General features: G+C 37.3%; 1 protein-coding gene across 1 annotated transcript; it reads right to left on the bottom strand.

The window, feature by feature from the left end:
* Positions 1-266: 266 nt before the first annotated feature.
* Positions 267-22,674, bottom strand: LOC114543690 (lactadherin-like). Its single transcript, XM_028562571.1, has 9 exons — positions 22,513-22,674; positions 8,340-8,379; positions 7,169-7,479; positions 5,837-5,978; positions 4,046-4,335; positions 3,058-3,238; positions 2,474-2,811; positions 1,818-1,941; positions 267-679 (listed from the first exon to the last, which is right to left on the bottom strand). The coding sequence occupies exons 3-9, from the start codon at positions 7,445-7,447 to the stop codon at positions 297-299; spliced, it is 1,737 nt and encodes a 578-aa protein (XP_028418372.1). The 5' UTR covers positions 7,448-7,479; positions 8,340-8,379; positions 22,513-22,674; the 3' UTR covers positions 267-296.
* Positions 22,675-23,455: the final 781 nt, after the last annotated feature.

Below are 23,455 nucleotides of genomic sequence, written 5' to 3'. Positions count from 1 at the left end.
AAATATTTTGCTTCGTTTGAAATGGCGAGGGGTTGCTCCATGCATGTATTTCTAGTTATATGGTCAATAAACAAGTCTGAAAAGGTTTGGGAAATTTCGTTCAGGTAATCCTCGAAAGGCAGTGCCCCTGAGTGCTTTAGTTAACTAGTCAGGAAAGTTTATAACAAAGACAATCCGGATAAAAGTCGTAGAAGTAGGCTTTGGTGTGATTAGATATAAGTTACCTGTGAACCATATGTAGCAGCATAGAATTTTCAATTTTTTCTACAATAGTCTTCTATTTGGTCACATTTTATCTAACCACCACAGTTACACCCACAAGTACATTGTATTGTATTACGGCAGAAACACAAAAATATATTATATATAGTTACCTTTAAACCCATGACATCCACATATTCAATGAAATCAATTCCATTATTACTGAATGAGACCTTGAATTTCTTTATATGGTAAGAGGCTTGTTCTCCCTGCATCTTTATGGCTGTGATTTTTGCATGTTTTATGAAATCTACCTGATACCAAACATCAAAATTGCTCATCGATCCACCATTCCAACCAGTTGCATGGCCTAGTCTACCGTATGGCGCAGGCTGGCTGTCGTGTTCCTGTGCAGCAGTCAACTGCCTATCTAATATTCTACCATTTTCCATTCCGAGTGGTTCGGGATTCCCACATCCTGAGTAAAAAATAAGCGAGGAGAAAATCATTTATTATTGTATGTACAAATAACGAAGAGCAGAACAATACATAAACCTATTCCGTTGCAAAAAAAATATAAAGGGCATCTCAGAAGTGGCGTAGTGAGATAATTTTGTCTTGCTATGCCACAGGCAGGCCGGCGCACACGAGAGCTATGTGCTGAGTAAAATGTCATTCGTGGTCATTGGCATGCTCCTTGCTCCATCAATTTTAATTTTCTAATAACCAAAGGTGCGTTTGATAGGTTTTTCTCCAGCGCGCTCCCGCTATTGTGCATGGCATCTTTGCTTTCGTGTGTTTGTTGGGTAGAGCTTTCAAACATGTTTTCACCGATTCAACTATTAATTTAAATGGATTAAATTGGCGTTAACAGGACAAACCACATGCACACTCAAATGTCAAAACATCATATAAGTATAAATGTAAATGTTGTTTATGTCGAAATCTGCGAACTAGAATTGTATTATTCCCTTCATTAGGTATGTACTCTTATTGTATTAGTTTTAGTTTCGGGGTTATAACAATCGTCCTTTACACTGGGTCTACACCTGTTCTTTTATTTCAGAAACCCTCATTGTTTTAAATAAAATATGAAACGACGAGTATTTCCGATTGTCTGAACGGTCAACCTGTCTTCTAAAATTGACAGAAAATATCATTTTGGAGCATGCATGCGCTGTGATGAAAAGACGAGAGCGGTTTGCTTTAAGACACATGCATAGGGTTATCTGCATCACTTGTCTGCAAGACTTAGCCAAAGGAGTCGAGTAAGAAAAAAATGGCGTCCGTCTGCACGAAAGCGAGGCACGCGCCGTTCTCTTTGTTTTTGCGTTAGAATTGTATTACGCGTGCGATTGTTTGGATGAATGAAACATATAACATTATTTCCTTGGTTGGAAATACATGACTAGGGTGCTGTGTGCACGTATTTCCTATAGTCAATGGACACAAAGCGACAAATTTCCGAAAAGAGCATGCTAAATTGCCAAGTTCGGCTCCCAAATAATCTTATTCTAAAGTAGCTACCATACTGCATATTGGCGTACCGCATATAGACTTTACCGTACTGCATATTGCATGGCAGATGGATGTTGCAAGGCATCAAAATTTCCTACCTTCATATCGGCCAAAGAATTCCACTCTCATCGCGCATAAACCGTTCCACCCCGTCGGTTGAATCCGGATAAAGCGCCCGATGATATGTGGGAAAATACTTTGCTCGCCTGTCGCAAAAAACACCTAAATTGCACAAAGTGATAAACTGATTAACGGGGTTTTCCAGTTACCTGCTTTTTATGAAGCTCATAGAGTATCTATCTATACCATTTACTTTTTACCAAAAGTATATTTGTTATGAAAAGTATTTGTAAAACATAGCACTCGATGCCAATTAGCGCATTCTTTCATGTGCTAAACTGCCAAAGGTTGATGTAATTATGCTCTGTATATTATATTATATATGTGTGCAAATATGGAAAACATGTTAATTTCAAAAAAATAATTATTTTAAAGTAATTATTAAAGCATTTTCTTTTATTTTTAGTAAAGCAGGTGTTTTCACGCCAAAAATTGGAATAAATAATGTTATATGGTTTATAACGATGAAAACGTGCTTTTATCCTCTAAAAAATTACAAATAATTTGAATCCTATTTTTTTTTAAACGATAGAGATATAAATATAATCAGAGTGGGATAACGAATATATTTTTCATCCTCTCGAAAATAAGATTTTATACGGTGTACATCTACACGACCACTTTAAACTGTCACCTTCTCTGTTTGCTGGTCTTCCTTCTTGTTGACTGAAAATACTTTGCCGTCATCACTCGACGCAATTGTGTATTTCGTGACACCATACGCAGTGCCGGATAAACCCTGCACGAGCAGTGCGCTCACAGTCACATTCGTGATGAAGTCTACTTGAAACCAAGGGTTTTTATCACCGTCCGCTGCTATCCAACCACCATGTCGCACGTTTGGTATAGTTGTCAGATTCAAACGACCGTTACCGGCACCCGATGTGTAGAACCTCGAGGATGAAGCATTTATTTGCGAGTCCAAAATGAGATTATTCTTCATGCCAAGGGGAAGTGAATAAAACCAGTCATCTGGAAAACAGATGAACAACAAAATCGCAATTGAAAATACAATGACAATGTATTTTAGATTGTACTCCATGCATTTGCCTATAAACTATTATACTGTTTATTAGTCGGCGTTCTTTAGGGTCATTCTGGCACAGAATTTTAGTTCAGTATTGATCTGGAACAATTCTTAACAACTGTTTGTTTTACTATAATATATTTCCCTCGAACAACTATTCTATACATCTTATGAGTAACCGTTTCGCCTACCATCATAATGACATCCCTGAACTTCAATTCTTAAAGCGGCAAAGTTATATTGGGTATTTGCTGGATTTGTTGGATAGAAATTTGTCGAAAGCGCTGCTAGAATTTTTAGGAATCTTGTGAATATAGCATGTGAGAACGATCTTTCGGTGACAGTACTAGCATCAACTGGGCCATTGAATGTCTAAATAATTGAGAAGGAAACACTGTTCAGGAATAAAGGATAATATACCTACAACAATTGTTCGAAAAGCCGAAAGGGTAAATTATAACAAATGGTCAAATGTTTTGCTTAGGAGTAATAAAGAAGAAATTAAAACACTTTTTTGAAAATTTTTTAGATTTAAAAGAGATTTAAAACAAATCATCGAAATATGCGATAGAAATATTTACAGGGGAAGCATATAGAGCTGACAAAAAGCAGCCTTTTGTTTTTAACTTAACATGTCAAATTGACGAAAATTAATCAATAGACGATAAATTTTTTATGCAATGTTCATAAAATAGTATTTATAGTAACTGTATTATAAAACAAAAATTGTTGTTATATAGGTGCTGTGTATTTTAAATGTGATTGGTTCATTCGTAGTCACATGATTTTAAATAAATGCAATGTTTCCCGCCATGCAGGGAAACATGCAAGTGAAACATTGTTGCCCGACATATTGTCATAACAAAGCAAAGTGCATGTTTTTTTTTGAAATGAGATTTTTGTGTAACATGTATGTTTCCTATATAACATAACACTTAATGTACACTACCTCGGGTATTATATATCGATATTATACCACGAGTTTAAGTCGTTTATGAGCTGACAACCGACGAGGTGCGTAATATAGCTGTTATATATACGATTTCTACGAATAACTCTAAATTAGGTTAAGTTGCAATATAAACAAAAATTTAGTACTCTTAAACAACTCAAATCAACCTTTTTTGTCTCATGTTTCATTAAACTGAGAAAGCCAAAGAATAATTAAATTTTGTTCACCTTTATACTGCCAGCTTCTCTGTAGTCTTTAAAGCGTAATCCATCGTTACTGTATTGAACTGTAAACGTGGAACTCCATACGGCAAATTCAGAGTTGCCTTGTACCTTAATTCCCGTTATGGTAGTTCGTTTTCCGTAATCTATCAACAACGATGCTGGCTTAGAGTGTTCTGAAATCCATCCAAGTTTATCATTCAGTCTTGCATGATGAGCATAAATACTACTTGCATAAGTGCTTGTAGCTGTAATTTGGCTGTCCAGGAATGACAAAGGTCCGGCGGAAGCACAAGCTAAGATACAAAATCATAATAATATTAACACCAATGAGCCGTTAATCGCAAGGTTCTCATCCAAAAGGATTCTATTGTAAAATTACAATTATAAACGTTCAATTGTCACGAAAAAATTTTACAGAAGTTTGTAATCAATTCCAGGCTCGATCGCCCGTAGCTCGATGCATTATAATTACTATGATTAAAATGAGACATTAAAAACCCATACATGGTAGCATAAGATGCATTTGCAACCCGGCCCATACAGGCCAGGGTTTACCAGAAGTAGGTGTGAACACATTTGCGAACACTACATTGTAATTTGCATAAGTAGATATCATAAGTAGATATACAACCTTTGCTATAAGTGCAAAAGCCTATAAAAGTCGTGCAATACAGGGTGTATAAAAAACCCCTGCAAATACCATAATTTGTATGCACGAGATTATACATTAGAATTTCAATGACTGTGCAACTAATTACGCTTCTGGGATTTGAAAATACGTTTCCCAGGGTTATCAGAACAAGCACACAAAGTTAATTAAACTTATGAGTTCGATTACGAATGGTTCAGCTAATTTTAATTCACTTTGTGTGCTTGTTTTGATAACCCTGGGAAACGTATTTTCACAGTAATTAAAATTCTAAAGTGCATACAAATTATGGTATTTGCAGTTTTTTTTATACACCCTGTAGTGCAGCGGCCCTCAATTCAATTCTGTCTCAAAGCCAACTACGATTGGGACAGAAAAAAATTCCGCATATAGCATTAGAAAAGGGACTGCCATCGTGCCGCAGCTAAGAGGAGGTAGGAGGGTAAATAAGCTGTAGCGTCCCGTGTCAATTTTTTAAAATAAGCTGTATATATAGCGTCCCGTGTCAAACGAAAAGTGGCTGAACCGCCCGGATTTAAATGATTGCAAAATAGCATACGAAGTATATAGAGTAAACCAGGGTGTATAAAATGAGTTATGCAACTTTTAAAAGTTATGCAACTTTAACACGCTATATATACTGTACGCAAACTGCTTTGTCTTTAAACGAGATTTTTACCGGCACATTCGGAAAGATCAGTCATTTAGCTATCGAATATTGCATGCTTTCATAACCAAATGGATAAACAAGAGCAAATACAAGACTGATACAAAATGTTAGTAAGAGTCGCATATTTTCATTTTCATAAGTTTGGACGAATAAAAATAAATTCCCTTTCGGACTTAATAATGATGAATTTTGCTTCTGAACGTTGTAAAACGTTGTAAAACGTTGTAAAAAGTGCAAGCACTTGGTATGCATTACTTTAATTATGCTCATATATGTATCTTTTTATAACGGTGGTGTTTTATTTCCTTCTTGTTGCCTAGATCCAAAGTTCATTATGCAAGTGGTCCGTTGGGCCTCTCTGTGCGGCCTGCTGAATAAATTATAGGGCAAAGGGGGCGCCGAGTGCTGGGAGGAGTGAGAAAACGTTCGGGTACCGCGAGTATAACGTGATTCATGCTCTAAAAGTTGCACTTACTTGTATAGCATCCATAATATTCAACTCTGAGGGCAGGTCTTTTCGACCAGGTTTTTGGATTGATGCGCAGAAAACGGACTTTGGTCTCTTCCGGCAGGGTTGTTTCGACAATGGTAGTAGCATCAGTATTTGCTCGAAACACCTGTTTGAATATACAGAAAAAGAATGAAAATCTATTTATTGTCTTTAAGGTCTGTTATAAACATGAAAGATGGTGAATGAAAGTCAATCAGTACCATAAAGGATTCGCATAGTTATGCCACAAAACAAGGATATTGCACGATCGAGAGGTCGTAGCGAAATGTAGCATTGCGAGCGGGCGAACTCGTCTGCAATTTCCACTCCCCAGGTGCATACATGCGCGCGAAATACATAAAATTTCAATATGGCAGCTTCGAACCGTTTTCGCCCGGTTAGAAATCGACTATTAAATTTCTTTTTCTGGAGTAAGAGTAGGTAACGCAATCGGAAAAATTCTAAGAAATGCGGCAGAAATATTCACGATGAATTCGTAAAAGTACACTAGGCAATTTTGAGTGCATGGTGCGGACCTGGTGAATTTCTGGACTATAAGTATAGCAAAATAAATTATTTTCCACGAAAAGAAATTAAAAAGTCTAGTGAGTGCGCCAAGTTCTAAGAGTTTACACTAATACATATGATACGCGTAATGTAGTTTAAAAGTTTCTTAGCCGTTCAATTGCATGTGAGTGGGCGTGCTGTCGTGTCGTGCTGGGCTTTCCAACGTCAGATGTACTTAAATTATTAAAGTATATACGTATAGACTTATAAATTCCGGTATAGTCATTTGCTGGTACAAAAAATTCCCCTAAGTTTTACTATAACTTGTTAAATCGTTTGATTGTTTCTCGCTTCTTCCTTCAGGCACAATTTTAAACAAGTATTTTAAGGGTAATTAAAACTGGTGTTGGACAAGTATGCACACGAATTGATCAACTTTCTCTAATCATTTGTTGCAACATTTCAACATGATTTCATTCCAACCACAGTTCGTATTAGCACAATACATATTCATGCAGGGGGGTAAATATAGGGTGTGTGTGTGGCGATGGGGGGGGTTCAAAACATAGTTATGAAAGAACGCCACTTCTACATACACTAACTAAGGATTATAAAATAAGCGAGTTGTATACATATAGCACAGTAAAATGGCATATTTGGCATCGTTTGAGGTTCAGGATTAAAGACAGGTTTAGCTTTGTTGCGGTCTGAATTTTGTTCAAGCAACCAATCGGTCTCATTTGAGACCTACACCCCGCAGCAAAAATGGTACGTAAGAGATATTTTTTATACTGTTCATTAAGTTTTTACCGTGAAATTTTCTCCATGCGTGAAGTTCCTAAATATTCCGCTTGAATTAGCATACGAAATCGTAAACGACTTCACCCATTGTTCGGAAGTTGGTGAACCTTGCGTCTTTAACGACACCAGTTGCAAATTTGTTGAAAAATCAACCTGAAGCCATGGCTCGGTATCATTAGCGGCCGGCAACCAAGTGCGAGGGCCATTCAGTACTGCGTGAGAGGCCTTGTTACCTTCCGATGAAGAAGATGAAGTCAGTTGTGACCATAAAATCAACCCACTCTGCATTCCAACTGCCTCCACATTATTGGGATCGCACGCTAGAAAAAACATTGCATATCGATTACCGGATGCCACATTATACATGCATCATCGTCAGTTTTTTGTGTATGTTAGTCCTACTAAAAACGTAACAATTTTCTTTATTAAATTTTTTTTATTTATATATATATATATATATATATATATATATATATATATATATATATATATGCGAATATTCATATATGCGAAATGTCAATATGTTTACTGGGGGGTTTCCGGTTTATGTAACTTTTAGCTTGCCTTTTCTTTGCGTTTACAACAAAGCGAAAGCAAAGTACAGTGCATGCTTAATAGCTTGCATGATTAACGGGTAACTGCGTATGGGATGGCCAATTGTGACAAAGCATGGGTATCCGTATATTCGTTGGCAAATGAAGTCACTTGCAATGAACGGTTCAAACATAGAAAGTGTGCAATATTGAAGGATTATATCATTATCATAGAGGTTATGAGCCCCGAATCTGCTTCATTACTAAAATGCGTAAATTTCTATTAAAATAGTTCTGTTTTATACACTCAAATGTTTAAATTGATGCTTCTTTAACAGTATAGTATTTAGCGCGGATCGATTGAAATAATGAAGAAACAATAAGAAAAATATATGGAAACATCAATACGATAGACTCCATGTAACCACATTTACTTACATTTATTAACATGTGAATTACATATGATCACATGTGAAACACATGTGGGATTTGCATGTGTTTTTTTTCGCAGGGGGATCAATTGCATGCAAGAGATAAAACATCATTTGCTTTAGCAATAGAATAAATTACTAGAGAAATTAAGCTGTGGTATGCTGTGGTACAAATTACACAATTCATTGTCTTATATTTCTTCTCAAAAGTCTCACCTGTTGATCCACTCTTGACAGCAAACGAGAAGAAGATAGTCTAGAAAGTGAGACAGAACACTTAAGAATATACAATGAGCTATGATGATTATTAAGCAAATAATCATTTAAAATAATATCTACACAAATAAACTTTTAGACTGACGCGTCCATGCACTTCACTTTATTTTTTTGTGACTTATCCACGGAGTCATTTTCATCATTTTGATGGCTCAGGAAAGTGAAGCAATAAATGAGCAATTTCTGTAAAAGTAATTGCTTACATTTATATGAATGCTCTCGGGAGCTTTAGAGAGGGGCTCCTATTTTTCCTTCGTTTTGCTTGACACAGCAACCCCAAGACTAATTTAATCTAAGGCTAGTGCAAAGTAATACAATTATGATGCCTGCGGAGGCTTTGGTCTGTGCTACAAAATATGAAATATTTGGTTTCACTTTGGTTGTAGTAACATTCTTGGCAACCATTTCCGTGACTCCTGTGCAGCAAAAATATTTTTTAAATCATTTTGATCAACGTGCAGTCCATTTTATCAAGAACCTGAATGCTAGGTTAAGCTGTTTTTAGAACGAGCAGCGTCAAAATGCGCCATTAGCCCAACTGGCGTGAACATGTCTTACCATAAAACCAGAACAAGGGGAAATTACCGAACACGAGCAATTTTAGAGCGATTGGAAGAAACACTATTCGGTTGATAACGTTATATCAACTAATATTACAACCGACCCCTGAAAGTCCATAAAAGCCTTTAATTGACCTCCCGCTACGACGTTGTATGCATACGCCACTTCGTGCTGGCCTGGTTTATTTATAGTATTAAGTATTTCAAAAATATTTCAAGTTCTTACAGTTTTCACGTTGATGAAACGGTATAATTCTGCTTTTCATAGTCGGCAGTAATCGCCCCAGAATCATGTAGATTCTCTGCTTGCCGGTGATTTTAAGAAATTATATTATTATACACTCTATAATCTAGAATGCCATTTTTTAAATCTCCAGCTGTTTCATATTATCCGAGCGAAGGATGCCTGTGCTATAGTGAAAATAATATGCATTTTACTACGTGCATGATATAACGCGCATTTGCTGCTGAAATTTACAATTTTAGCAATATGTTGAATATTTTTCTATTTGGGCCAAGCGTTTTGCGAGGTACTAATTCCGCCCCGGTGTTTTAGCTATACCCGGGAAAGAAAATGCAAAATTTGGGTTGCCCGCCATTATGTCATGGATGTTTGGCGTTTTAGTAAGTTATGCGCGTGCGCAAGCTGTCGGCGAGATAAAACTGGTAACTATGGCAAGCTTGTGATTCGCTAAAACTATAAAATTTTGGTTTGCGTCAGCATCACTGATATTTTAAAAAATTTTTGATTCTTCCTCCCAGATCATACTGAAAATCAATATACAGAAGATTGAAAAACATTTAGTTCTCTTGCGATTTGATGTTGTTTTTCCCGTGTTTGCGCGGAAACCAAAGTAGAAACGCTTTAAAAACGTGACCGTAATGTACGATGTACGTAATGCAATTTACGAGGCTGAAGCATATTGGCTATAGCTGCCAAATAAAGGAGAAGGGCAGGCGGTTGACTAGATTACTTTGTTTATACCTTTCCTTGGAAACAAATTAATAATTGATTATCTGTCCTTTAATTCCCACACCTAAAATTGGGCAGTGTGAATGTTTTCACAACAAACAATAGTGACAATGCACGCAACTAAAAGGTGCGCAAAATATTGATCTTGACGGGCTGTTTCTTGTAGCGGATAGAATTTTACCTAGCAAACTACAGAGACTTTGTCAACTCGTCAAATGAATTTGAAAGAATGTTTTCTATCAATATTCCACCCACAGCCGTCGTTGGTGGAACGTGGAGGCCTAATTAATTCTCCATAGCTCCGGTTACACTACTAACTCTCAATTTATTGGCACGGCAAGGCTAAAATGGGAACCCGTGCTCATTTCATCCGTGCCCGGACTTTGTTTTGGCAGCCTGAACACTAAAAAAATTGGACACGGTACCCATTTTAGCCATGCCGTGCCAACAAATCGAGTGTTGTGTAAATGGGACTCATGCCTCAAAATAGTATTTGTTCCTAGTATTAATATTTAGTGCATCCTAGCAGAAAATTTTTTTTGGTAATATTTATTAATCAATTATTGCGATCCTGGGTTAATGCCTACGTTTACAGCTGCAGAGCTTTTTTCCAAACGCAGTTACAATAGTATAAAAAAATTGTTTAATGGAGTTAGAGATCTTTGTAGCTCGGCAGCATGCGCAACTACGAGTTCATTTCCAGCACTAAATTACACATTTAGTTTACTAGTTTTGAGGTGAGCTTACTTTCTCAGGCAAACAAACACTTTACAGAAGGAACAAAAGAACTTACCGAGATGGTCAGCAAAACGGACATTTTCTTTCCACTGCAGTTCGCAATGATCCGCAGAGAATATCGAAGAAAACGTCGACTGAAATGACGATTTTGACGACTTGTCAAAAACCATGCAGTTAGCAACGAGAGTCAACAAAGGCCACGATTGGTCCCTCAGTTATATAGCAATGTATTCACCTGGCTATTTATGTTAATTAAGGCTAAAAACGCGGAAACATATTGCTAAGTGGAAAAGCGCTGGTTAATAATTCATCATCATAAGGTGCAATAGTTTTCAGAATTGTCCAATGAAGAACGAAACTTTGCTGAGTGTTAAGGATTATATTAGATTTGTGCGCGTTGAACTAACAGATCGAGAGACCGAAAGCTTTGCGACAGCGAATAATTGCTGCAAATTCACAACCAAATCTCTGTACTGTTTTTCAACGCCTTGAAAAAGTGCAAATTGCATAGGTTATCTATAATTATGTCTTTATTTATGAATTCATCGTTTGAATTTGAGGAATATCGAAGACTATAATTTTTATGCGTATTGTCTTGTACCTCTGCGTGTAGTCTTGTCAAGAATTAGTGACAAGATGTCGCTTGTATAATTTTTATTAGACAACTGATTTCCATTTTTTTCTTATCATAACGACCTTGCATGTGCATGCATACATAACTTTGTATCAATTAAGCGGAAGTTGGCATAATAGTAAGTGCGTAGCGCATACATGTTGCCCTAATAACAAAATCTCGCTTAGTTTTTAAGATATAATTGATGAAATACACAGAATGGATTTCTATTTCAACTCTTCTGAGCGCGAGATCGGCTGAGAGTGAGACACTGACCTTTATATACTGAATTTATATAATACTATATTAGTATACAGGTCATGCAGTGAGTGGGATATTGGCCCGATTTATACTAGAGACGGGTCATCCGTGACTGATCCGTCTTGGCGAACTTGAGTTAGCGAAAAATAGTTCTTCTTCTAGTTCGTCTCTGTGTAAACACAAGCGATCAGACGGATCATTCGTCAAAGATAGTTAATTTTTAACAAGAGTCGTGTATTTTCGAGTCACGATTTAACTACTTATTTAACTACTCGTATTTCGTTAAGAGTTTTAACCGGCCATTGAGGAATATTTTAGATTACTATAGTCGATAGTCGATGAGGTGGCAGCGACAGCGAGGCGGGGATGTGTCGAAAAGTGAGATTTGGCAACTTTTAAAAAAAACTTAAAGAAGAACAATGGTCTAATAAATTGGTAAGTCTTTTCAGAACGTGACCATCGAAGGTAAATTCTTATATTTTTACCTTAATCCTCAATATTAATATCTTGATGTTTATATAAAAGTCGTGTGAAATATGAATATTATTATAGCCAAAAATAATTTCGATACAAAATTCATTTGGACACAACATCTTTCCTGCTCTGAAAGCAGTATGTACTAGTCTTTCCAGTCCCGAAATCTCACATAAGATATCTTCCGATTCTTCGATCAATATTTAATCGTTCTAACATTTCGTCATCTTGAATGCATTTTTTGCCAGGCGCGTTTCTTCTGTCCTTGTCGTTCCCCGCGTGTGCTTCCGCGAGACAAAAATCACGCAATTATATTAAAACAATAACATGCGCTGGGGACGAGGCTGGAACTTTGCCAAAATTACAAGAGCCGACTACGTGACTGTTAATTTCTAGCGGATAAAGTCGTGAAGTATTCTATGGGTTCATCGAGATCTTTTCAATGCAAGCGTCATATTTTCTTGTCAACTACACAGTCCTTTATCCAATATCAGTACTAAGAAAAGAGATTACCCTCGAGATTACATTTAAACTCGACAACATGGCGGCAACAACTTTTGATAGCTGTGTTGAAACTTATTCATCTAAAAACGCTGGAAAGTGGAAATCCCGTCTATACAATCACATTAAATATTGCATACACCTCTCACATAATGATGAACGTTTAAAATGGTCTGGTGACCTCGATTTATTGAAAAATTTCGTCGACGATGTTATCGCAGAATCGGGCAAGTGGTCATCGCCTGGCGGCAGTGCAAAGCGATTTACGAGTTCGCTCTCAGACCTTGTGCTAACTTGGTACAAGGGTAAGCAACAAACTATGGTATTCCACGGAGAATCTGGTAAGACTTTTGAGCAAATTGTACTTGGGATCTGCCAGGAATTGTCTCTGTCAAATCCTCATATAGAAACACCCACTGAGGAAGACGCTGGAAACTCAAACCCCGTTTGTAGTCATGTCGATAGTGCAGAGGAATTAGGGGATATTAAACTAGCCTTGGAAATTCTACAAGTAAGGATTGACTCTTTGCAAAGTTTGGCAAATACGCAACAAATATGTTTTAGCAGAAGCGACGAACTTTTGGAAATAGGCGAATTAAAAGAAGAGCTTCGAAGCGAAAATAATAAAGCAAAACAACTAAGTCAAGACCTCGGGTGCTTAAACGATCAATTGCTCCAATCTTTGCATAATTTAAATGGGTATGCCGACAAAGAAACCATCTCCCACACAACAATACCTATTATGCCCTTAATTACCACAACGCAAATAGTAACACAAAAACATATCGACGAAGTGTCATGTAATGCCATAAATGTACAACTAAACGATTACCGAGAAAAGCAAAAAAGCAACTATTTAAAGGCGCAAACCAATCTACCATCCCATCCGCAAAACCAAAAGAGAAGCTCTAATAACAGTGACGAGTCACCCCATAGCCAGATCAGTCGGGTGAATATTGGAGCGTCAAAGTCTGCTGATTCTTTCTCTGAGCAAATCTCTCAATATCGTGAAAGGCATAACAGTAGATTTTTAATCAATCAAACAACCCCATCAAGTCACCAACAGGAGAGACTTAATAATCGAAGGCAAACAAGCGTGATAGCTTATAAGAGGTCCTATAAAAAAAACGCTCACGTTCAAAAGCGTAATCCATCCAGTAGTCCTTCCAAAGAACCTATTGACCACCGTAAAAAGCATGGAAAGGGTCTTTCAAGCATATATAAGCCAACAACTACTTACCCACAGAAGAAAAAACCTCCACATCGTAGACAAAAAGGCATACCACCTGTAAACCAGACTACCCAAAATCAGAATTACCCACCTAACCAGAACCAACCCAGAGGTCCTAAAGCAATCGAAATAAATGTACCCAAGTTTCCACCTCATACAACCCGTTTCGTACAACAACAGCTACGAACTAAACAAAATCAAACCAACCAGCTGAAAAGATCAGTTAAAAGTAAGCCAACAACGCATGATCGGGATTTTTGTTGGAGACGGAAACGGGACTCAAGTTGGCAAGATTACCTGACATTTGTCCGTGCGACATTACGATAGTAAATAATGGTATTAATCATCATATCCCGGTTCGGGTAACCTCGCGAAAGTCCCACTGTTCTATACCACGTTACTCCCCTATGGTTAATAATAAAAGATTTAGAAATCCTTCTAATTTAATAAATATTAAACCAGCAACTCCAGCTACTACGAGGTCGCAACTACCGAAATTTTTGTCTGCTAATGTGCGATCCCTTCTCCCAAAGGTGGATGAACTTGATTTATTGTTACAACATAATGTCGCTGATTTTGTAGCTATTTCTGAAACATGGCTACATGACGGTATTGATAATAATCTCCTACAAATCCCAAAGTATAACTTTTTTCGACGTGATAGACTATGTGGTAGAGGAGGAGGAGTTTGTGCTTATGTATCAGAAACCATCCCTTCCAGGCGACGTGACGACCTCGAAAATCGTATGTATGAATGTATGTGGGTATGGATTAGACCCTTTCGTCTCCCAAGATCTATTACTGGGATAATAATTGGAATTGTTTACAGCCCTCCTGACAAGCCTATACAAGAGCAACGCGACCTTGTAGCGTACCTAGTTGAAACTTTGGATGTTGTTCGAAATATGCACCCATGCAGAATGTGGCATCGTTCTGTTAGGCGATTTTAACAACTTAGATATTTCTGAGTTACTTAGCTGCCACAATTTGTCTCAAGTGGTAACCACTCCCACAAGGGGTTCCGCTATTTTAGACTTAATAATAACAAATATTTACCCATTTTACAATATTCCAACAACAATTGCCCCCCTCGGCACGTCAGACCATGAAATAGTGAAATGGCTCCCCAGAATTAATGCACATGTTAACATATCAACGACTGCCAGTAAACGACATTATCGGTGCTTTCCACAGTCCGCGCGAGAAGCTTTTGGCCGGTGGGCGACTCGCCAAGACTGGCCTGTCGATGGTCAAAACCTTACCATAGAAGAGCTCGTCAGTACATTCACCTCAAATATTTTGGCAGCTATAGATAAATTTTTCCCTATGAAAACTGTCAAACTACATCCTCTTGATAAGCCTTGGATGACAACATCCTTAAAGAATCTGATTATACTACGGCAACGGGCATTTCACAGTGGAAGTATAAATCTTTGGCACCACTATAGAGACAAAGTAAGATTAGAGATAATAGAAAGAAAACGGAAGTTTTATGCAGATAAAGTTCAACATCTGAAGAAGAGCGATACTAGATCTTGGTGGAAGCTTGTCAAGCGAATATCTGGTCAATCTAATAATATAGCGCCAATTCATTTCGAAAAAAATGGAGTAACTTTGACGGACGATCAATTAGTAAACTCCTTAAATGAATTTTATATCGCGGTGAATGCAGATATTCCTCCCCTTGATATTCACGAGTTACCAGCATTTCTGCCAGCGGCTGAGCAAGTACCGGTGATACATTCTTATCAAGTCTGTATGAAATTACAAAATCTCAACCCTTATAAAGCAATGGGTCCAGACAATATTCCACCGCGTCTTTTGAAAGAATTCGCTCATGAACTGGCTGAACCAATTACTGATCTTTTTAACCTTTCTTTATCTTCTGGAATCGTTCCTGATACTTGGAAATCTGCGAATATTATTCCAATCCCTAAAGAAAAACCACCGAAAGAGGAAAGCGACTTACGACCAATCTCTTTAACGCCCTGCATCTCTAAAATAATGGAGGAATTTGTAGCAGAAATGATTCTTGAAGATATCGCACACAAGATAGATCATAAACAGTTCGGCGTTACAAAGGGCACATCTACAACTCTATGCCTTTTAGACATGTTTCATAATTGGCTGTTAAATCTGGACACGCCCGGTCAGTATTTGCGAATTTGTTTCTTAGACTTTAGCAAGGCCTTTGACCGCATTAACCTTAACATCTTGATCACCAAGTTGTTTCTTTTGGGAGTACGAAGGTCACTTTTGCCCTGGATATGCAGTTTCTTGTCAAATCGTAAACAACGGGTTAAGTTGGGTAAATCTTTGTCGGAATGGCTCACGGCGAACGCTGGTGTCCCACAGGGCACAAAATTGGGCCCTATATTGTTTCTTGTTATGATCAATGATCTCGCCCTACCAACCTGCGATTATTGGAAATATGTAGATGATCTCACTGCTTCCGAAGTCATACCCAAACATGGCATCTCAACAATCCAGTCAGATCTTGATTATATATCCTCTTGGGCCTCCGCAAATTATATGAAGTTAAACGTGAAAAAATGTAAAGAACTAAGGACTTGTTTCTTCCGTGATACGCCTATGTTAGAACCGCTAACTATTGACGGAACAGCAATAGATGTTGTTGACTGCCACAAGGTTCTTGGTACCGTATTAAATAGTTCGCTAAAATGGGCTGATCATGTTAAAATGATTACAAAGAAAGCAGCTAAGCGGCTTCACATTATACGCACCTTAAAGAAAAGTGGTATGACCGCAGATGATTTATTAACAATTTATACTGCACTTATTCGTTCGGTCTTGGAGTACTGTTGCCCAGTTTGGCACACAAACCTACCATCGTATCTTAGCGACCAAATTGAACGGTTACAGAGGAGAGTTCTAAGAATAATTTACCCAAGTTTATCGTACAGAGAAGCACTGTCTGCTGCAGATTGCGTGCGGCTGGATGAAAATAGACAACGTCTGTGCTTTAATCTCTTCCAAAAGATAAAGTTAAATAGTGATAACAAACTCAATGCACTTATACCTAATTCAAGGCTCAGTGAACATGGTCGATCACTCCGCAACTCGGATAGCTTGTCTATTTTTAAATGTAGTACGGACCGATTTAAACGCAGTTTCTTTCCAGCGTTAACCCAATATTCAAATAATATATCCAGTTAATTATAATATTTTTTAACGTATGTAGGACATATAGTATATATCCAAATCGTCAATATTTTAACACTATCTATATAGTTATTTATAATCGTTACAACTTTTTGTAACATTTAATGCATGTATGTAGGAGAAATCGTGTAAATAGAATATTTATATTTAAATTATCTGCTACTATATATTTGTTTTTAATAGAGTTACAATACTTGTAAATATAAAGTATTTCACTTCGGTGCAATCTTATATATTCAATAAACCTTTAATAATAATAACATCAACGCCACGCCGCGAGTTTTTCACCAGGGTATGGGACAACGATAATATAGTGAATATTTCATGACAATACAATACATTATGACGCAAACCGCAGACGCAATGTCCAGCTATGCTGGCGATGATTCCCTTTTTTTACATACTACCTGTCCCATGCAATTCATACACGCAAAATACAAATGCTTCTTTTGAAAACAATTTATATTGCTGATATTATAAAAATTAAAGAAATCATTTCAGAATTTAAATCGTAAATCTTTATATCCTCCTGATGAACCTCCCAGTTCGAAGAAGCTCGTCACCAGAATGCAAACGCAAATCTATTTTATAACTGACAATACAAATTTTTCTAAAATTCCGTCCACGGTTGGCTAAACATGCATAAAGGAAGTGAAATAAATGTAACAGTTAAATATGTTACCAAGGCGGCTTATTATTTACCTACAGTGAAATATACGTCGTACAGAGCATTACTATTACCACCTTGTAAGATATCACTCAAACAAAATTCAAACTTTCCGGTCAGCTCTTCGAGCGTGGAACTGATCTCGACGACTTTATCGAATATACTGGTCGCCGTTGAACCCGCACGACTTCTTATGACCTGCTTTAATTCATCATCCAATTGGGTACTTCCCAAGGCAACATCCTTTATAACCTCTCCCGAATCCAAGCTAATCGATTTCTTGAAACCTTCGCGGATTTGATACTTCATGACCGACTTGAAAATCTTCACTTTTTTCTGTTTCAGCGTACCAGGAAGCCGAGTTGCTTTAATAACATCTCGATACAGCCGCGCCATTTTCGTTGAAACTAGACTGCCGGTCCACGGTCCAAGCACAAAGTCCAGAGCGTTGATGCACAGACTCCCTGCAAGTAATCCTAACACCTTGTTCTCCTGAAACACGTTTTGCCCTTTAACCTTTACAGAGTAGTCTAACTCGAACCGCGAGCCAGGGTTTTTATTTAAGTATTTCTGGATTGCATCAAATTTTGCGGTTGGAATGGTAATAATTTCGGATTGGTCGTTTTTACCTTCAAAACCGCTGTCTACTTCCGTCAGCCAGAACTTGACAGGTTGGCCTATGTAATGCAGCGAGACGACTGGATAACGGTAGTACTCGGTTTGAAATTTTTTTATTCCCTTGTCTGGCTTCTTCTGTAACAATATTTCGACTCCATGTTCACAGCGATTTCATCCGCGGGGCTGCCGAAAAGGAATTTCCAGCCAAACGCAACGCCGTCGGTCGGATCAGTCTTTAAGGTCAACTTTTCGAGTTTTATGTTCAGTTGGTTGTTGTTATAACATTCGCGAGGAGGATTGCATGTGAAGAACTCCCATGTTATGCGACCATTGAACACGCAAGCGATTAGCATCACCATCCCATGCAACTCGCTCTGCCTTGCCATACCCGCAGTGCCACTGCAACTCCTGCATACCTCGCGAAATTTCTATCGAGTCATCACTTCTACCTTTGACAACGCTTTTTTCTATGCCACTTGCGAGCCAGATGTGCCAACCGTTACGACACATGTCACTGGTTGACTGTGGAGGTTTATAAGTGTTGCAGCCGTTTGGAGGGCAGTTTTTGAACTGCCATATTATCCGACCATCATATCTGAAGGTCACGTGCAGGGTGTTTGCCGCTCCTCTCCAGGCCACTCTTTCTGTTGACCCGCGACAATACCAGTATAATTGTCTCATCGCAGGGGATATTTTATGAGTACTAAATCCATGGTATGCATTTGCATCGATTCCATGCCCAAGCCATATACGACTATCGCTTCTGCACCTGTCTTCGGTTTGCTCTACAAGTTTACAACTGCGGGCATAAACAGCAAATGTAGCAAGCACGAGGAGTACAAAATTCATCTTCAATATTTTAGGGAATTGCTGCATCCTAGAAAAAATCGATCAATTTCGATGCAATTCACCTGAAGATAAATAAATTCCTTTAGTAGCCATTTTATTTGAAAACGTTTCGTCCGTAATTGGATATTACGAAACGCGGTACATATATTAAGGGAAGTTAAACATTTTGGCTGTGCGTTTTAAAATTTAATTAGAAATCCTAACGGGCTTCTTATTAACACGATTGTAGAAAATCTAACGAGGTACGAGTATTAATTCTTCGCCCAGGCGGTCATCTTTAAAATAGATCTGTAGAAAATCATCGTAGAAAGTCATCTGTAGAAAATCATAATAATAAAATCGAAAAAAAATCGCAGTTAGACAGGCAAATAGTTTCCCCAAAAGTAGAAATTTTGCAGATATCACGCGTACATGTTATAAAGGATTGACGAAATGCGATTGGCTAGCTTAAGGCACGTGCTAAAAAGTGATTGGCTGATGATGATGAAATTCGTTAAAACTTTCTGTGAGGAAATTCCGTCTTTTAGGTCATGGCTCTTTTAGATCATGGCAATTTGTATAATGCTATTAATATTAAGTATATAGTTGTTTAATTTTTTGTACAGATTTATGCACGTAGAATAATAAAATATTTATCTTTCTTCTCTGAGTGAATTTACTTTGTGCAATTTGATTGGACGTGTGATTTTTTTCACGTGTAAAAAAGTACCATATATCGCTTCTGATTCGACATACGATTTCCAAACGTGAATAATTGTGGAATGGCATTTTGGTGGCAATTTTTTTACATTTTTGTTTTAAGATGGCGTCGAAATATGGGAGTGAGATTAAAAACGTAATTCTCAAATTGCAAGACACTTTTACATTCGACACATAATAAAGGCTTTCGGAAAGCTTACCTAACTTCTATTGAACAAAACTACGAAGAAGCTGGACGGTAACTGATAAATATGTTTTGACACATAAATTTTCGATTTTAGAATTTAGTTGCTCGCTGCGTTTTTGTATAATATTAAAAGCGCGTCGTTATAGACTATACTCAACCTGGGATATAGTCTATGCACATTAAATAAACAAATTACTTTATGCATTTTGGCCTACTCGATCGCTATTTTATTTGTACTTCGTACCACTTTAGCGGTAATTTGGTGGAGGCTTTGGTTGGCGCTCAGGGTTTACTGAGCATACTGCCGAAGAACATTTTGAACATTTATATAGAGTAGTACATCAAATTCGATACCTTTTGTTTAAGGAAAATTTTTCATAAAAGTTAAACGTGATAGCTATCTTCAATTATGTGACCTGCTAAAACATCTTATTATGTAATATTTAAAACACGAGAAGGAGCGTTTTAGATATGATAAAGCGCGAGTTCGAGTGTTTTAAATTACTTCAAATACACCGCATTGTTGTCGAGCAATAAATTTGCTCCAAGTATACAAATGTTAATTAGGATGAAACATTATACAGGGTGAGTAAAAAAAAAACTGACACCTTTGAAATTCAAATTAGCCGTGAACTTATGGCTGGGATTTGACAATTCCCATTGTGTACAATCAACAAGACGTGGTTAATTAATGTGAAAGTGTTTAAACCAATTGAACTAATTCCACGTTCTTTTTTATTACAGAGCTTAGAATGCATTTTAACTCCCAAAGGGAACAAACTTTATGTTCTACTTAATGGGTTCACTTATTTGATATGCTTCGTATACCCATAAGATATTTTAGGCAACCTCTGTCTCATTACAGCCTATTACAGACACATTGCAGCAAATTGGATTTCAAAGGTGTCAGTTTTTTTTTTACTCATCCTGTATAAAGAATACTAATGAAGATGATAAATTATACAATGTGTCATCCTAATTAGTATTCATGGTACTTTTACAACTTATAAAGCCAACACATGTGATTCCTAGGGTTGATTTTTGAAATTATTACATAAAATTTTTGATAGTAGAACTATTCAACTAGAGTAGCATTAAAACGAATCCAAACACTGACCCTCATTGGACAATGATATTTCACCATGCTATTTATCAAATTATGCTGTGATAAATACTTGATTTAATTGTTCATTTTGCATAGCTAATCAATGAAGTATTGCATGTATACAAGTACCCGAGAATCGTGTAAAAATCAGGGCGCTTATATATCATATAAACGCCCTGGTAAAAATCTTCGGGCCAAATTCCACACCCAACACAATCGTTTATTATTACCATGAAACAACCGCTTTAACAAAGAGAAAGGAATCGAGCTAGTGGCGTCGCTAGCATCGATAAGTGGGGTGGACATATTTACATATTTATTTTCACAGACCGTTAAAACAATCAATTTGAATGGAAATGAATAATGTAAAACTCGAATATATGAATAAGTTTCCCCCACTTATGCTAGCGACGCCAATGAATCGAGCACAGTTGAAATAGAGCGCTGATACTTGAAACGAATAATTGCTTTTACAAAACTGGTTTGCATGCATGTAATTAAGTTATTATTCAGTGTTGCGAAAAGTTTTATTCTTTTATTGGGAGTGAGCTATATCCTATTTCGCCTTATAATAGAGAAACTAGCTCTATATATGCTAAAATTAACAATTCGATTGCTTAATTTTCCACCTCGAAGCCCCGTCAAAACAACTCTACGGTATCTTCTAAACAAATTGATGTCGAGAAAATGATCGTACTGATACTTTTTTTCACCAACATAATATATTATATCGCTTGAAAATTTGCACGAATTTGCACCCATAAAAATGAGGTAAGCCTGTAAGAATGTTTGAGCACTCAGTCAAGTCATACTCATTGAGATTACTCATATGGTTACAATGTTTCTATTGTAATGTAGGATGTAGCTCGAATTGCTCCCTAACGCCTGCGGATCACTATAGCGCCTGCGGAGGAGGTAGGTATTTTTTGTAATTTGTATGTCATGTAGTTGTTTTGTGTTTCATGCATGGGTCTTAAATTGACTGTGTTTGCATGGTAGTTTCAAATGGTTTACGGAGATACCTAGGTGCAAGCGAGGGAAGTTTTTTTAAATATACATGTAAATAGAAAGGAAACCGAGACAAAAAAAATAGAGGAAATGCTGCTTTTTTTGAATGGTATACCTGGTTGAGTATATCATGCATGCGATAAGTTTTAAATAACCTATACGGTTGCTGAAACATAAACGTAACTATTATATTATTATTGTCGGAACGATGGATATAAATTGAAGAACTGTTTTAGCACAAGCGATGTGAAAAATAAACTATATATATAAATATATTTAATACATAAAAGCTTCTTAATTCATATCATGCATGCACAAGCGAGTTTTGTGTATCATTTATTAAAGCCAAAGGGCATATGACTGTACTGCATAAGTCAGCAACCCCAACTACGCAGATATACATAAATCAGTCCAACAAAACGTAAAAACTAGTGCTGTAACATTACCTTTTAACTTTAGTCTTTATCTCTCGTTCTTTACTTTCAAAGAGTTTGTTCACCTTCTCTGTTGAAGTTGTTCACTTGTTCTGCCGAAATGAGCAGTCCGTGCATGCCATATAACATGGGCTATACTCTTTGTATTCAAATTAGTCATAATTATGCAACTATATAAAGGTTCTTTCATTCAAGTATGGCTTTTTATCACAGCTAACTGATGCGCGAAATCGTGCACCATGTCACGACGTATTATGTTGGCGAAAAAAAGTATAATCACTACCATCATTTTCTCGACATCAATTTGTATATAGAAGATATAGTAGAGTTGCTTCATTTATAACGCGTGCATCCCAGACATGGGGCTTCGAGGTGGAAAATTAAAACAATCGAATTAATCCGCTTCCCTATAGGGGCGTAGGACTACCTTCACTATAGGCTACGTTGACACGTGACCGGGCGAATTTGAAAGCGCTCGAATTCGTCCGGTTCAGCCGTTCAGGTGTTTACACGGTAAAAATGTATGAAAATTTAACCTGTTCTTTGTGTTCACACGAGAAAACGAGACGAATTCGAGTACCGTCCCAAATTCGTCCAGTCTCGTGTGACCCGAGCCACAGTGTAGTGCATGCATGCATGCACGATTGGGAGAAGGCGCATTTAGACAAACTCAATTGAGTCAGTTGACATGCTAAAAACGAGTGCCGCGTGGTCGCCATAACTATATGTATAATTTATATACACTCGATAATTTCTCATCCGCATATTTAGTTTAAAATCACCAAATTTTCGTGCGTTAACAACGGCATCGTTCGGTAAAGCTCCCATATATACTAACTTCATGAATGTAACACTCGCGCGCAGCAAACTTTCCCTTTGCTCAAAAGACGCGATTGTATGCCGACTATATCTAAATATCGGAAGAAATTGTTATCTCTGCGTTTTTGGCCACTCG

The sequence above is a fragment of the Dendronephthya gigantea genome, unplaced genomic scaffold, assembly GCF_004324835.1.
Source record: "Dendronephthya gigantea isolate DGI-Jeju-01 unplaced genomic scaffold, DenGig_1.0 000526F, whole genome shotgun sequence".
In the NCBI taxonomy this organism is placed as follows: Eukaryota; Metazoa; Cnidaria; class Anthozoa; order Malacalcyonacea; family Nephtheidae; genus Dendronephthya; species Dendronephthya gigantea.
The sequence above is the reverse complement of the archived record's forward strand: the minus strand, read 5'-3'. Positions and strand labels throughout refer to the sequence as shown.

Coding starts and splice junctions, on each gene's coding strand:
- LOC114543690 (XM_028562571.1), bottom strand. CDS start 7,447: ATGCAGAGTGGGTTGATTTTATGGTCACAACTGACTTCATCTTCTTCA. Junction 3,239..4,045: donor GAGAAGCTGGCAGTATAAAG/GTGAACAAAATT, acceptor TCAATTATTTAG/ACATTCAATGGCCCAGTTGA. Junction 2,812..3,057: donor TCAGGGATGTCATTATGATG/GTAGGCGAAACG, acceptor TCTGTTTTCCAG/ATGACTGGTTTTATTCACTT.